The 15,957-nt window shown below is 35.1% G+C and overlaps 1 protein-coding gene across 1 annotated transcript; it reads right to left on the reverse strand.

Annotated features, from left to right (window-relative positions):
* Window positions 1-699: 699 nt before the first annotated feature.
* Window positions 700-13,140, reverse strand: LOC114323785 (uncharacterized). Its single transcript, XM_028271467.2, has 10 exons — window positions 12,793-13,140; window positions 12,475-12,679; window positions 12,297-12,387; window positions 10,292-10,437; window positions 5,877-6,120; window positions 4,832-4,936; window positions 4,549-4,731; window positions 3,271-3,472; window positions 1,332-1,870; window positions 700-1,214 (listed from the first exon to the last, which is right to left on the reverse strand). Exons 1-9 carry the CDS (start codon window positions 12,959-12,961, stop codon window positions 1,377-1,379), a joined length of 1,839 nt encoding a protein of 612 aa, XP_028127268.2. The 5' UTR covers window positions 12,962-13,140; the 3' UTR covers window positions 700-1,214; window positions 1,332-1,376.
* Between the last annotated feature and the right edge of the window lie 2,817 nt (window positions 13,141-15,957).

Genomic DNA, 15,957 nt, shown 5'->3' on the forward strand with positions numbered 1-15,957 from the left:
AAAAATTCACTAAATGCAAAAAAATAAAAAATAAAAAACTAAAATTCAGTATATTTTCATATTCTTGTGTATTTATTAAATTTTAAAAAAAATTATAAATATTTTACTTTTTAAATACATTCCAAAGAATAAAAAATTACTTAAAATCTTTAAAATATTCACTAAAAAAATACGAAAAAAAAAACTTCAATTTCTAAAATATTGAATCCAAAAAATTGAAACCAAACATATTGAATTTTTTTTGTTTTATTTTTTTGAAAAAAATGAATTTTTTTTTTTTTTGGGTGCAAAACTACAAATTTTGTATCTATAAAAGAACCTGATGATGAAACATTGATGTGCAAAATTATAATAATAAAAAAAAAATTAATGAAAAAATTGATAACGTTCTCAGTTTTAAAACTGAAAAAAACTAATAATCTTCTTAGTTTTATTGGATAATTGAATCAAATTAATAAGTAAAAAGACAAAAACATTTAATCTTATGCAATTAGTGAAACATTTAATCTTTTCCATTATTTTTCATCAGTTGGTAAAATAATTATCTGAAACATTACTATGCAAAATTGATAATGTTCTTAGTTTTAAAAATTGAAAAAAACTGATAATAATCTCAATTTTATTAAATAGGATTTATTAATTCAAAAAATCTTAAATAAGACCTGCGCTACCATAACATTTGTAAATAAGACTAGTAGATAATTAATTCAAAATTTTATTGGATACTTAATTGCCAAAAGAAAATTATTCTAAAAGTACCTTAAATTCTTAAGTGTGATATATACAAGTCTACTCCTATTGTACCACATTTTAAAACATGTGACGTATTACATTTCCATTCCGTGTACCGAAACGATCCACGTTCTAGGGAATATAATGGCAGCCCCATTGGAGCTGCTCAAAACCTATGGAAGAAAAGAATACAAGGTGGAGAATACAAGGAGGGAAACGAAAAGATGCACTCTATATCTCCATGCCATCTAACATAATTCAAACCTTCAAGATTGATGCCCTCAAGCAATTACAGTATATTATACACTATAATTTTGATAAATCCAAGGCATCTCTTCAAATCAGAAAGGACATAATACTATGGCCATAAAACATCATATCTATCAAAAGGGCCTCAAGCCAGGCCAAGTCTCATGCATATGCAACTGATTATTGCCAGAATGATTAACCTTTCCCAGAATCTCATGAACAACCCCAAAATCCTGAGATATGCCAACAAAGATACAATAATTATGACTAAGAACATGTAGAACGAATATCAGTAGGGTATGCAACAAGTGGATTAAAACATGCAATCAATAGTGCAGACAGAAGTTTACCATCCAACTGGGAAATTTTGGTACTTGCCGGCCCATCAAGACTGATCAGTTTGAAATCTTCTTGTCATTGGTCGTTAACCCAAAGCCAAAGCGAAACAAAGGGTCATATGAGTTCTCCCCGGAATGAATTGGCAATTGTTCAACTCTTTTAAACCAGGTCATAGGAAGTTGTCCTTGGAACTGGTGATCTCCAAAGATAACATCTGCTATTCCCTCTCCTTCACTGCCAGGCAACCAAGCAGCCATGATAGCATCTACCTTTTCCAAGAGCCATGGCTCTAAAACCAAGGGCCTTCCAGAGATCAGAATCACCAATGTGGGAACTCTGTCAGCAACTGAGCTAATCAGTTCGGCTCCATTAAAAGGGATTATAAGATCTGAATTGTCACCAGCATGTTCAGCGTATGGACCTTCACCCACAGCTACAATAGCAAAAGAGAAATCTTGACTTGCAAAGATGTCTGCTGATGGGTGTTGCTCGTACACCAATTCTGTTTTTTCTCCCACTGCTGATTTAATAGCGTCTAGAATGGTTGTGCCTAAAATTGTCAACATTCCCATCAGTCTAATCTTAAACATGCATTTAATGCTCAAGTAAAATTTTAGACTTATTCACAGAAACAAAAAAAAAAATTCTCTTTTCTTGTTGTAGCAGGGGGCAAATTTAGAACAATGAAGGGGAATGTGATGCCTGCTACCCGGTTCTCCAGTTATAAAAGGTACAATGTAAGCCCAGTAAGATATATTCAAGTGGTAAATATGGATTGTTCTACAGTCAACAGAAAACACCAAGGTAGTATTTGGTGCACTAGAATAGAATGGAATAGAATGATCATTCCATCAATATGTCCATTCTCAAGTTTGGTTAACTATAAAAAAAAAAATGCAATGTAAATAGAGTCATCATTCACCATTGTAAGGGAATGAATCATTTCATAGGGAAGCTGAAGGAATAATCATTCCATTCAATCTTATTCTAGTGATACAAATAGAGCATAAGGGCACGTTGGTTGACCAAAACATGTGAATTCGACAATCTTAGAAGTGGTGCATTGACAAATTAGATAATTAGATATTTGGCTGTATAAAATGTAAGAACTCAAAATTTTACATATGTTTTAGTTTATGAAAACATAGAACTACCTAATATGAAGTTGAAATATTTACAATCGATTCTATTCAATGCCCAACACAAATTTTTGAATAAACTCATTTACAAATCCATGGAATTTGAATTAGTCAATTCTAAAGGAATAACTCAATTCCCGGAACCAAATGATCCCGAAGGGTATATTTTACAGTCCTTCACATATGGAAGAGCAGTCAGGTCAAACCAACTCAAAAAATAAAACTAAGGGCCAAATGCATCCCATAATTTTGTACAATCTGTGCTTTTATGTAGGTACTAGGTATGTGCATGAACATGCATGTGTCAATGTGCTATGAAGATTCTGTGCCTTTTTATTTTTCTCATCACCACCAGCATAAGTTGAAACCGTGTCAATCATTAATTGTTTTCAAGTTGAGAACAGTAAAGCTATGTGCACAGTTTTCATATGCATATGTACTGAATTTTTGTATTTTTTGTAATTAGTGAATTTTTTAAGGATTTGATCACAAATTTTTTTAAATTTTAGATGCATCTAAAAAGTTTTTTTTATTTTAAATTAATTAAATTATTAAAAAAGTTCACTATAAAGAGACAAAAATACGAAAAATAAAAAACAAAAAACTCAAAAAGTGTATTTGAAAACTGAAAACGAGGTTAAGATTCAAATCTTGTATGGCGAAATGAACATCGGAAGTGAATCCAGACCATACATTAAATATTTTGGGTATGCTTTTGTGTATGAATTCAGTGTACCTAGCATTGCTCAATTGTGGATCAAGAATCTGCTAGTAGGATGTGTGTTAGGCCTATTGCCACATAATTACATACCAATAGTAATTCGGCCACTGTCTCCCATCCAAGTAGCTGTCCACCCTCCACACTGATATCCAAGATTATCAGCATGTGTTCCAGCAATGAGGATTCTTTCAGCATTCTTGTTTAAAGGAAGAAACGGTTTCTTTGGATCCTTTCCATTCTTTAACAAAACCACGGACTTGCGAACCGCCTCACGTGCTAGTTCTCTATGCAGCTGAAGCAATATCATAAAGATAAACTGTCTTTAAGTCTGAACTCCAGTTGGCTAGAATCGTATGACTAATAACAATTAACACAAAGTACTAGAGGCAATTAATTGCGCTTAAAAATACAGAATTTTGCATAGAGTATAACAAGTGTAAAGGATCATAGAAGCACATGAACCAATTCTACAACCAATGATTGTGATTGTTCGAAATGTTTGTGTAAATTGATACAAAAACTGTTTCTAGCTTTTAATTAAGATTCATCGCTCCCATATTTGGAATAAATCGATACTAAAACTGTTTCTAGCTTTTAATTAAGATTCATCAGCCCCATATTTGGAATGAATTTTGAGCATATCAAGGCGGTTATCTCCCAACTGCCTCTTGCCACTAGTAAAGTACACTTCAACAAGCAAAACACTCCAAATCATCTAGTGTCTCAAGTGGTAGTTGCATAGCATACAATCACTAGAGAAAAAAATGCTTCTCGTTCCTCTTTTTAACTTCTCCTAAATGCTGTCATGGAATCAGAGATCATGCCAGATGGAAACCAGATTGCTGATGATGGGAATATATAAATATGCATCATATATTCTAAAAGATATAATAATATTAAAAGAACGAAAAAGCCCTATTTCATACTAAAGTTCATCTGTCTACGAAATTGGGAAGCTGCTAGCCCCATGTGAACTTGGATGAGACGCAAAGGCGTGCACACATACCTAAGTTACATATATCTTCTAATTGTGTGAAGTACCTGTTCAAAAGTCTTGAAAAGACATAAGATCTCAAATTTATTCAAAAGAAAATGATTAATGATGCTATTACAAATAATAAATCTTACTGTATTCAAATTCTCAAACGAAAGACACCAATAACCAATTTGTTGTGATGTTGGGAAACCATAAAAATATGGAGAAGTAAAAATAGTAATTATTAACTCTAAAAAACGGAACAAAATGGATACATTACAAACTAGTTCAGCTCAGACAAAAATGAGATTATTCTTTTGTTTACGTCAAAGTGTATATTGTATGGTGAGGTCAATAAACAATGTATCTAATTTTGGAAAAAAAAAGCCTACCTTGCAACCAACTGTATCTAGCAAAGATCTATCAGTCAGAGGATATTCAAAAAGTCCAGCAACAAATTTCACTCTCAGGATCCGTTCAACAGCATCATCAATTCTGGAAATAGGAATCTCCCCCGATTCTGCTAGATATGTCAAATCCTCTAGATATAATTCATACCTATGAGGTACCATCACCTGCGAATATTGTAGTGGGAGAAACAAATACGTGAATTATATGAAAGAAGTCAAAGAACCTTCCATTTTGAGATTTTGGGAACTAGAGTTTAACTTCTACCATGTCAATTCCAGCATTGATGGCTAACAAGACGCAGTTTCGATAATTAGATCCATAAGGATGGGAAAGTCTGTCAAGTCCTTCGGAATCAGAAATGACAAAGCCCTGCAGCAGAATGTCACCACAAGATTTATTTATTTGTTACAGCAACTAGATTCCCATAAACCAACAACACATGCAGGGGCGAACCAGAAACTTTGTTTGGCAGGCCAATGTAAGTGTATACATTATTACTTGAAGATAATCTATTACACAAGCATTATGAAAAAAATATTTAATATGGAAAATTAATAAATATATTGCAGCCATTTCTGAATTCATTTCAATTATGTTCTGTAGTTTTTTTTTTTTTTTTGAACTATATAACTAGAATATTAGTGTACAATTAATTAGACTGCCATTTTAGGAAATTTTGTTAATATTATTTATTCATTTTATAAAAATCAGTAGATTTATAACTCACATCCATAGAAACTTGAGCTTAGCTCAAGTGGTTGTACCCCTTGGTTTCGAAGGGGTAGGTTCGGGGTTCAAACTTATGGAAAAGCATCAAACTTCCATTAATAGTAATCTAACTTGCTCACCTGCTAACATCTTTGAAAAAAAACTCAAATCCATAGAATTAATACTATTACAGGGCATATGTGAAATTAGAGATAATTAGGGATCATCCCATATATATATATATATAAGAATATTCATGGAATAAAGGATTATAATGATTTTTTCAAAGACTTGAGGGGCCATTCCATATATATTATAGGAATATTGATGAAATATAAGGGTAAAGATAAAAATTAAAAAAATTAAAGATAAAAGAAAACCAGAACTCAATCATATGATTTCAAATTTTGAACTGCTGGTAAGATACAAAGTTGCACTAACAAGGAAAACAAGAGATGAAAATTGGCAAAAATGGAAGCGTGGAATGAGATATTTGAAAATTACCCATAAAAATGGGATGCATTTGTCAGGAAACTATGCCTATATTATACAAAGATGATATTTAATGATTTCTCAAACCATGCAATTAAGTTCCAACAACCTTAAATCCCAGCTTTTCCTTCAAAACTTGTGTTAGGAGAAAATGATCAGAGTGTAGTTTCCTTCCATTCCAGCTAGAGTATGATGCCATGACAGTGCAAACTCCCTGAGAAATACAGTCCAGATAAGGTGCCATATGGATTCTCTCCAACTCATCATACGATGCTATTGTATTCCCCTCATTAATGCCTTTGTCAGTACCCCCATCTCCAACGAAATGCTTGGCACATGCAATGACATTCTTTCTGCCATTCAATAAGTGATACCAATATTAAAAATTTCTCATTGACAAGGAAACATATCAACTGAGAATATAAAAATTGAAGGTAATATAGAACCTAATCTCGAGAAGAAAAGAAAACAATGCATGAGCACAAAAACTAGAATGTAAAAATATTCCAATATGATCAACATCCAAGAAACAGCCGATGTCAAAGTGATGGCCCTGTGCAACAATTTGACAGGGACGGAACTAAGATTTCATTACCGAAGGGGTCAAAAGAAAAATAAAATTTTTCACCATATACACAAAATAAACATGTATATATATATGATATATAAATTATATATACATAAAAAAAATTTAAATACCATAGAAGCAATTTCTAATAGGATGAATAAGTTTTTTTTTTATGTAAAATAGAAAGAGAATTTAAGATGGAAGAAGAATGACATATATATTTTTTATATTGGGACCATTTTATATATAAAACAATATATATATATGTTAAAACCTATCACCTACTTCACCCACTTAAACCTACTCCACTAAACCTAACCCACTACACCACTACCACCTCACCCACTACACTAAACCTAACCCACTACACCACTACCACCTCCACTTCACCTACTCCTTACCTACTACACACTCACCCTCTTCTATATATAGGAATCATGAATCATTGTAATAAAAATATCAACAAATCAATCAATAATACATAAATTCTTACATGGTATCAGAGCTATAGGTTAAGCTCTTGGTGCTCTTCGCTTTCTGGCGGGCGGCAACCTTGCCTTAACCGCCCGCCGGACCTCAACCAATTGAAACCTCTAACACATACCTCCTCTCCTTTCACCTTGGTCTCACCTTTCCGATGCTCTAGTCTATACCATTGAGGTGCCAAAGGGCTATACCGCATCCCAGCTCAATTTGACAGCCCTTATAACATCTCTGTGATTCAAGTCAGTCAGATCTTGAATTCAGCGGAGGCCGAAGCTTCGATTCCTGGACCATCCCAGCTCATTTTCCAGTGCTCTTCTCTCCTCTGTTCTCTCTCTCTCTCCAAGTTTTTTGCCTTCAAAACCCACTTGAAGAGATCATGTCTGCAGGAATCATCGCAGCTCCAGTTGATGAATCAAGCTATGTTGACTTGAAACCCAACTCATCAAAGCTTTTCCCGGTCAAAAATTCAGTTGCATGGACCAGAAAAACTGTCTCTAATGGCTCTAAAACCCACTGCATGAAGACATGGAATCCAATTGACAACAAGAAGTTTGAGACACTGTCGTATCTCCCGCCTCTCTCGGATGAATCGATCGCGAAGGAGATCGAGTACATGCTCAAAAAGGGATGGGTGCCATGCCTTGAATTCGACAAGGTTGGGCATGTGCATAGAGAGCACAGCAGAATGCCAGGATACTATGATGGGAGGTACTGGACACTGTGGAAGCTGCCAATGTTTGGTTGGAATGATTCTTCACAAATGAAATCCATGATTGCAAGAAGGCTTACCCAAATACGTATATTCGTTGCTTGGCCTTCGACAGCTTCACCAATTTATTCTACTCTCTCTCTCAATTTCTTTTACACTCTCCTGGCATCAAACCAAGGAGACCCACGGCTCTCTCTCCATCTCGTGAGACTCAGAGTGTGTAGACAAAAGATGCATAAGAAAAGCAACAAAAGATTCTTCTTGTTGCAGGTTTGTGTTGGTGACAGCTGTGGGATATGAACCCACGCTCTTTTTCTCATCTATCACACATCCACCGCCCACGTTATTTCACACTTTTCTTTTATTTTAATATATATATATCTATATTTTTTTATTATAATATATTTTTTCTATCCCTACTTTTATTTTATTTTATTTTATTTTATTTTCTTTTTCCATCAATATTTCCTTATTCTACAACTCGTTAGTGAGTATCACCCTTTTTCCATTATCTTATTATTATTTTTTATATTCCACCAAAAAAAAAAAAAAAAAATCACACCGATGTTTTTCATATAACCCATCCCCAAATATTTTTATCTATTTTCTTTCTCCGTTGTTTTATTTTATTTTATTTTTATTCTTAAACAAAACAACAACACCAACTAACACCACAAACATTCCACACACTTGTCATTTCTTCATGCCGGGGATCAACCCCGATCACCATTTTACACCCAAAAAAAAAAAAAAAAAAAAAAAAAAACCAAACAACCACATCCACAGGCAGAATTTTTCTTCTCTACTCTGCCACCGGTCTCTTCTTCTTGCCTCCATCCTGGGCAGTCCTTGACGGTGCTGCCTCCGTGTTTCCCACTCCACCGAGCACGTTCACTCCAACCTACTCCTCCACTACAGCATATGGCGGACCTCCAAATCGGAACATGACGGTGGCCTTCCGCTTCAGCTCCTTGTTTTCTGTCTTTAGCACACTTATCTCTGCTCGCGCATCCTTATACATGCGTTGGAGCAGAGCCAGCTGGGAGTTTAACTGTTGCACCTCATTTGTCCTGCTCTGCAGCCGGTGCGACAAGTTTGTGACCGCAGTCATGGTTTCCACACATGACTTCAAAGTATACTGATTGGCCTCAATATCAGTTTGCACCGCCATTTTTTGCTCCACCGACCGCATCGGAAAGTTCAACGGAGCAAAACCAGAGGCGCATGGTTGAGGTTCACTGGCCACCGCACCAGTTATCTCTCTTGTTGACTCGTTGAGGTCGGGAAAGAGAGTGAGCAGACCACGGGACGAAGAGGCCATATTCTGGGTAGCTGAACGGGAAGACGAGGCCATGTTTTTAGGTTGCTAAGTGTTTCAGAGAAACAGCGATTACCGATTGGTACTGTCAGACAGGGTTGGTTACCAAGTGTTTCAAGATTTGCAGCTCTTAGAGACAAGCTCTCCGAGAGTTCAGAGGTTTCAGACTGGTTTGCACAGCCTCCGCCTCACCCTTGGTTTAAATAGCCAGGGCCGATCCGCGCATCGCGCGCCACTTGACGCCAGACGACAAAACGGGCGCGCAAGCCAATGTGGTGACGCGCCTCGCCATCATGTCCAGCACATCTTTTTATGACTTGCGCTCGCCTTTTGATGGCACGCCTTTTGATAAATTGGGCACACCTTTTGAGGGTGCGACTTTTTAGGGGTCCGACAAGACTCTGTAAACTGTCCCGACATTGATTCCGGTTAGCTCCTTCATGGGTCCGACAAAACTCTGTAAACTGTCCCGACATTGATTCCGGTTAGCTCCTTCATGGGTCCGACAAGACTCTATAAACTGTCCCGACATTACTTCCGGTTAGCTCCTTTATGGGTCCGACAAGACTCTGTAAACTGTCCCGACATTAATTTCGGTTAGTTCCTTTATGGGTCCAACAAGACTCTGTAAACTATCCCGACATTGATTCCGGTTAGTTTCTACAAGGGTCCAGCAAGACTCTGTAAACTGTCACAACTACTGTTACAACATTGTCTGCTACAACGGTCCGACATGACCCCATAAACTGTCTTCTACATCGGTCTGACACCGCCATCCAGTGTCCTCTACACCGTTATGACACCACCATACAGTGTCCTCTACAACGTTATGACACCCCCATACAGTGTCCTCTACAACGTTATGACACTACCATCCAGTGTCTTCACCAATGGTCTGACACGACCATACAGTGTCTCCTATCCTCTTTTCTTTTATGTATTCGTCTATTTTCTTGTTTTGTTACTCTCTCCAAACTCAAGTTAGCTAGTTCCTATCCCCCTTGAGTTTGCGGGGGGCTGTTAAAACCTATCACCTACTTCACCCACTTAAACCTACTCCACTAAACCTAACCCACTACACCACTACCACCTCACCTACTCCACTAAACCTAACCCACTACACCACTACCACCTCCACTTCACCTACTCCTTACCTACTACACACTCACCCTCTTCTATATATAGGAATCATGAATCATTGTAATAAAAATATCAACAAATCAATCAATAATACATAAATTCTTACAATATATATATTTAAAGTTCTATAGCAAACAATAATGTTCACAGAAAGAGGGAGGTCATGGCCTTTCATAGTCTTCTCCTAATTCCGCCCCTAAAAATTGAGTATAACTTTCTTGGCAGTGAATGTCAATTACATGCAGAACATTTTTTGTGTGAGAAGCACAACTAGAAAGGTACACAACAAGGACTCCTTTCTACCTTCCAGCTACAAAAGGGTAGCCCTTTGTGTGTCCTTGGGGCAGCTGTCCCTGCAAGCCTGTAACAATAGAAGTCATCTTTCTAACAATCTCAGTATCTTCGCTGTAACTCTCATAACATCTTCCCCATCTGGAATCTCTACATACCTGTCAGAATCCATTCAATTCAAATTAGTTGCACGACAGCTATTGTTCAAGACAAAAGAACTCTTTTAAGAAAGGACAAGAAGCACAAACAAATAAGAAAAAAGATGAAATAATTAGTCACATTAATATAAGAATTAAGCCACTAGATCTTCTTGAGATCAATTTCAGGATTTCCTCACAAATCTGACAATTTAATTAATAAAACCAAACTAAGGCACCATTTGGAAATTGGCTATTTTAGTTGACTTTTTGGATTTTTACGAAAAGACGTGCAAAAAATAGAAAGAATGATACTCATCTTCCCAAACAAGACCTAACGATACATGAGTTCTTTTTTGCTAGTGCACTCTACCAATGACTAGGTGTTCAATTAAAATCTCATAGTGTCAGTACAAGAGAGAGAGAGAGAGAGAGAGAGAGTCACAAAAAAAATCTCACATGAAATTATAAGCCTTCGTTTGGCAATGACTTTTTTTGTTGGTTTTTTTGACTTTTTTAGTCTGGAACTTTTTTGTTCGTTTGGTATTCTTGATTGGCTTTTTTGGCTTTTTTGGCCTCGTTTGGGAACTCTCCCTTTTAACTAAAAAGTCAAAAAGTTACTAAATTAGCCAAAAAACCAACAACCCATACCAAAAAGTCAAATATTCTCTTTTCTCTCTACTTTTTGCACATCTTTTCATAAAAATTTAAAAAATTATCCCAAACATACTAGTTATTTTTAGCTCATATTTTAGCCAAATAGTCAAAAAGTTACTAAATTAGCCTATTCCCAAACGAGGCCTTAGCTTTGGAATTGTGGATTTTTTTTTGTCCTTTTGTGATTTTTGGCTTTTTGTGATTTTTTGACTTTTTTTTTGTCCTTTTGTGATTATTTAGCCCGACTCAAAAACCAAACAACCCCTAAATACATTTTCTGGTGATTTTATTTTGTACTTGTTATGAATAAGATTAAATACTTCCAGTGTTAAGAGGCTTGGTTGAGCTCAAAAAAGAATTATAGAAACTCATTGAATCTTATTTATGTTATTCTTATTGGAGAAAAAAAAAATAGTAATATTAAATCAATCATAATATTAACAAAAAAACCTCATGATAAGCAATGACCCTATAGGTTGCCTCCACACAGAGGATTAGTAGCCTAGGCATTTTCCTGATGAACATGGCATTATAGTATGTCATTCATAGTGTTCGTGCAATTTAATTAGTTGGTTACAATTCTAAGGGTTTAGCTAAAGATTAGAACTTTAATGTGTAAAATACATTTAAAGTTGTCCCAAATACAAACATAAAGTGATCAAGACATATCCAAAAACATTAATCACATAAATAGCCCAAGTTATTAAGATCAACAAGGTTACCAAATGCCTATCAGAAAATAAGCAAAGTATTTAATAATTTGATGCGGAAGGTCTGACAACAAATCAAATTGGTTAAATTACACTCATCTCTCTAAAGGTTTGAGAAAAATACAATTAGCCCACCAAATTTAGAATAATTACCCTGACCTCTTTTTTTAGTAAGGTTAGAGTGATCAAAACTGATGCAGATGATGGGTAGACAATGAGATAAATAATGACAAATATATATTCTAAGAAGAAAGTAGATGATAACATTATCTTTTCATCCATACGACTCACATGAAAAGGGACCTGGGTGTTATGTGAATTAAAACTTTGAGGGGATACAGTATAATTATGTCAAAAGTGTGAGACTAATTGTATTTTCTTCAAATCTAAGGGGAGGGGCGTGGAATTTACCCAATCTAATTTGATCACTTGAATGCCACTCACAGTAGGAATTATATATGATCCACAACAGAACTATGTGATCTAATAAATTTACAAACTATGAACACTTACAGCCACACAGGGAGCAAAAGTATAATGAGCGCCACTAGCCCTAACTTCAAGAGCCGTTGCAACCCCAATCCTCCGAGTCAATTCCTCATCCCTGTGATATAATACTACTCTCATTCAATTACTACCACTCTAACTCAGCCATTGATTCAACAAATAAGCAGCAACAACAACAACAAACCTGGTGGCTCCAAGGCCGACGTTGTGAGGAAACACAGTGGCACCATAGACGTTGTTGTTACCATGAATAGCGTCGGTCGCGTAGATCAGTGGAATCCCGAGCCGAGACTCCAGCGCCGCCTTCTGGAATCCGTCGATCATGTCCGCCCAATCCGACGACACTGCTTTTTCGAACGGTCCACCGCCACCAGCACTCAGAATACTCCCTGCAATGTTCAATCGCCGATCAAATCAACAAAATGTATACATATATATATATAGAGAAAGAGAGAGAGAGAGAGATTGTTGTATATGTATGACCAGAGAGAGAGAGAGAGACCTATGGAAAGGTCTCGAATGGCGGAAGGAGTAGCGACGCCTCGATCGATCTGAGTCATCTGGCCGATCTTCTCTTTCAAGGTCATTCGAGAGAGTAAGTCTTTGATTCTTGACTCGATGGGCTCGTTAGGGTTCTTGTATATGCAATTCATGTCCTCCACTTTGCTCATCTTTCTTCTTCTTCTTCTTCTTCTGCAGCTTGTTCAAGCAAAAATGGAGGAAGGAATGGTTCGATTCCAGTTGTTGATGAAAGAAATGAATACAAACAGACAGACGACTCCGGGTATGACGCAACTACTGTCTTTGATTCGCGGGAGAATCACGAGGGTCTTGGAACGCCCTCCTATCACGTGACAGATGGCATTTATTAAACGACAATGCTAGCTAGCTCAAATTTTTGTGGCTCAAATGGTTCAAATCTGTTAAAACGACGTCGTTTTGACAGATTTTGAGTGTAAAACGACGTCGTTTTGACAGAATTGAGCCATTTGAGCCACAAAAATTTGAGTTACCAAACATTATCGTTTATTAAAGGATATGGCTCCTCTCCAGTCTGGAATCGGACAGGATCGTACTATTGGGTCTGTAAGGATCCATCACGGATTCTATTTTGATAATTTAAATCATTAATGTGTAGAACTCGTCGAGTACTATATGCCTGTAAAAAATTACTTTGATCGGATATCGATAGTTATATAATTAAATCAATTTCGTATTAAAAAAATTAGACGGTGAACAAATTAACGGTTGACAAAAAACTATTTTGATCACATAGCTATCGATATCCGATCAACGTGATATTTTACAGGCACATAGCACTCGACGAGTTCTACATATTGAACGGTTCATATTATCAAAACGGGACCCGTGATGGGCCTCCATGGACCCAACAGTACAGTCCAATCCGATCCCAGACTGGACAGAAGTCATACCCTTTATTAAATTGGTGTTTGATTTGGACTTTAAAAATAAAATTTTAAAAAGTAAATTACAAATACACCCTTATCCTTGAAGTTTACTTAAATTACAAATTACCTATCATAGTTCTAGAAATTACAATATGCCTCATAAGGTTTCTAATTTCATAACAAATAGATCATTTAATTAATAAATTATCAGGTTAATTAACAATATTTAATAATGTTAAAATTTTGTTTCAATTAATAATTCAAATAATTTTATTATTGTATTAGTGAATAGTTAGAAATTTCACTTTTTCAATTAATTCTGTTAAATAAAAAATTCTAACAGGGAGGTATTTGTAATTTTTCAAACCATAGAGAATAATTTGTATTTTAAGCAAATCTCAGGAGGTGTATTTGTAATTTACCCTTAAAAATTGATGAAATGTGAATAAAAGTGTCATTTAACATGAGAGTTGGATTGATTTTTTTAGCTAAATTAGTCACAAAAATATAAAATAAGTTAAAGAATCAATAAAATAAAATGTCACATCCAAATCATAATCATTTTATTTTTTTCCTCATAAATGTCAAAAAAGTTAAAAAAAACAGCCCAAACGAACTTTTTAGCCATGACTGAAATTGTCAAAATAAGTCAATTCAACTTTCCAAACAAAACCAAAATATATTTATATTTCACCTAATTTTACACATCTTTCCTTTTTCTTTTTCAAATTCTTTCACAAATCCCTCAACCAAATACAATATAAAGGTTCATATTGTTTTAGTGATTTTTTCAAAACAAAAAACCACGTAAAAAAATAAAGAAGTGATTAATTTTTTGTAGTATTTAGGTCTCATTTGGCAAGTGGTGATTTTAGCTAAAAAGTCAAAAAGTCGCTAAAAAAATCAAAAAACTAACAATCTATACCAAAAAGTCATAGATTCCTTTTTATCTCTACTTTTTGCACATCTTTTCGTAAAAAATTAAAAAGTCATCCCAAACATATTAGTTTTTTTACATTATATTTTAGCTAAAAAGTCAAAAAATTACTAAAAAATTTTATTCCCAAACGAGGCCTTATTTAAATTTTAAGCTAAAATTTAATGTTGTCAAACTAACCCTAAGTTATTATTTACTAAAATTTTAAGGTAAATGCTAATAAGCGTCCCTTATACATCTATATAACAAATTGGACATTTATCCTACGTAGCACACAAATTAAATGATGAAATAACACTTCTTGGCATACATTTTAAGGGCTAAGATCACACTTCTCTTTTATTATTTTTCTGTCTCTCAGGCTTTACTTTTTCATTCAAATTTCAAATACTTCAAAGGTTTGATGCCATTCTCTCTCTAACAGCCATTCTCTTCCCTCTTTCTCCCTCTCTCTCTTAGTCAAACACACTCTTTGGTTCTCTATTTCTTTTCCCACTTTTCCCTTATTGGAGCCCATCCCATACGGGATACCCAATCCCAACCCCAACCCCTTATTCATTCTTGGTTTTGCCCATTGCAACCCCAACTACTCCATTCAATCATTCAAAGTCGAGCGAGTTATCATCGATCAAATAATGGGCTTTGCGAGTCATCTTCAACCAAGTCAACCTATTACAACGAATGAGACTGATTTCAATTTTAGATTTCAGCAGGTCATATTTTCTTCCAGCAAAGCACTCTATTTCTCCCTTCAAGTAGATATGAGGGTCAATTATTCCTCTTTTGGACTCAACATATTGTACAAATCTCTTCATCTCTTTATGTTTTCCAGATCACGCTGGAGAACCCACTGCGCTATGGACGCAACGATTTTTGTTAGAATATGATTTATTGAGTTCCATTTAATTGAAATTTTGTGTTTTGGTTATGAGTTACGGTTCCACATAATATGTTTGCCCTGTGTGTTTCTAATTTATTTTATATTTTATTTTTTTATCAACATTGTGTATATATATTGTTTAAGATCTATTGTGAAACTAACTTGCAGTTTGAAATTTTGAAGATTGTTGTAGAGTTATTGATATATCCTTGAGTTTATAATAATTATTTTTTGCAATCATGATGTATTGTTGCTCACTGTCTTGGTTATTGTGTTTTCTGTTGTGAAACTACATCTAATAAAAAGAATGGTTTCTATTGTGACGACCCCGCCACATATAATATTTTACATTTATTTAATTCTTATTCTAATTTAATTATGGAATTCTCAATAAGATAAAATTGACTAATTGAATTATTTTAATTTCGAGTATCGGACTAT

The sequence above is a fragment of the Camellia sinensis genome, chromosome 3 (genome assembly GCF_055761805.1).
Source record: "Camellia sinensis isolate YWXY chromosome 3, ASM5576180v1, whole genome shotgun sequence".
NCBI lineage: Eukaryota > Viridiplantae > Streptophyta > Magnoliopsida > Ericales > Theaceae > Camellia > Camellia sinensis.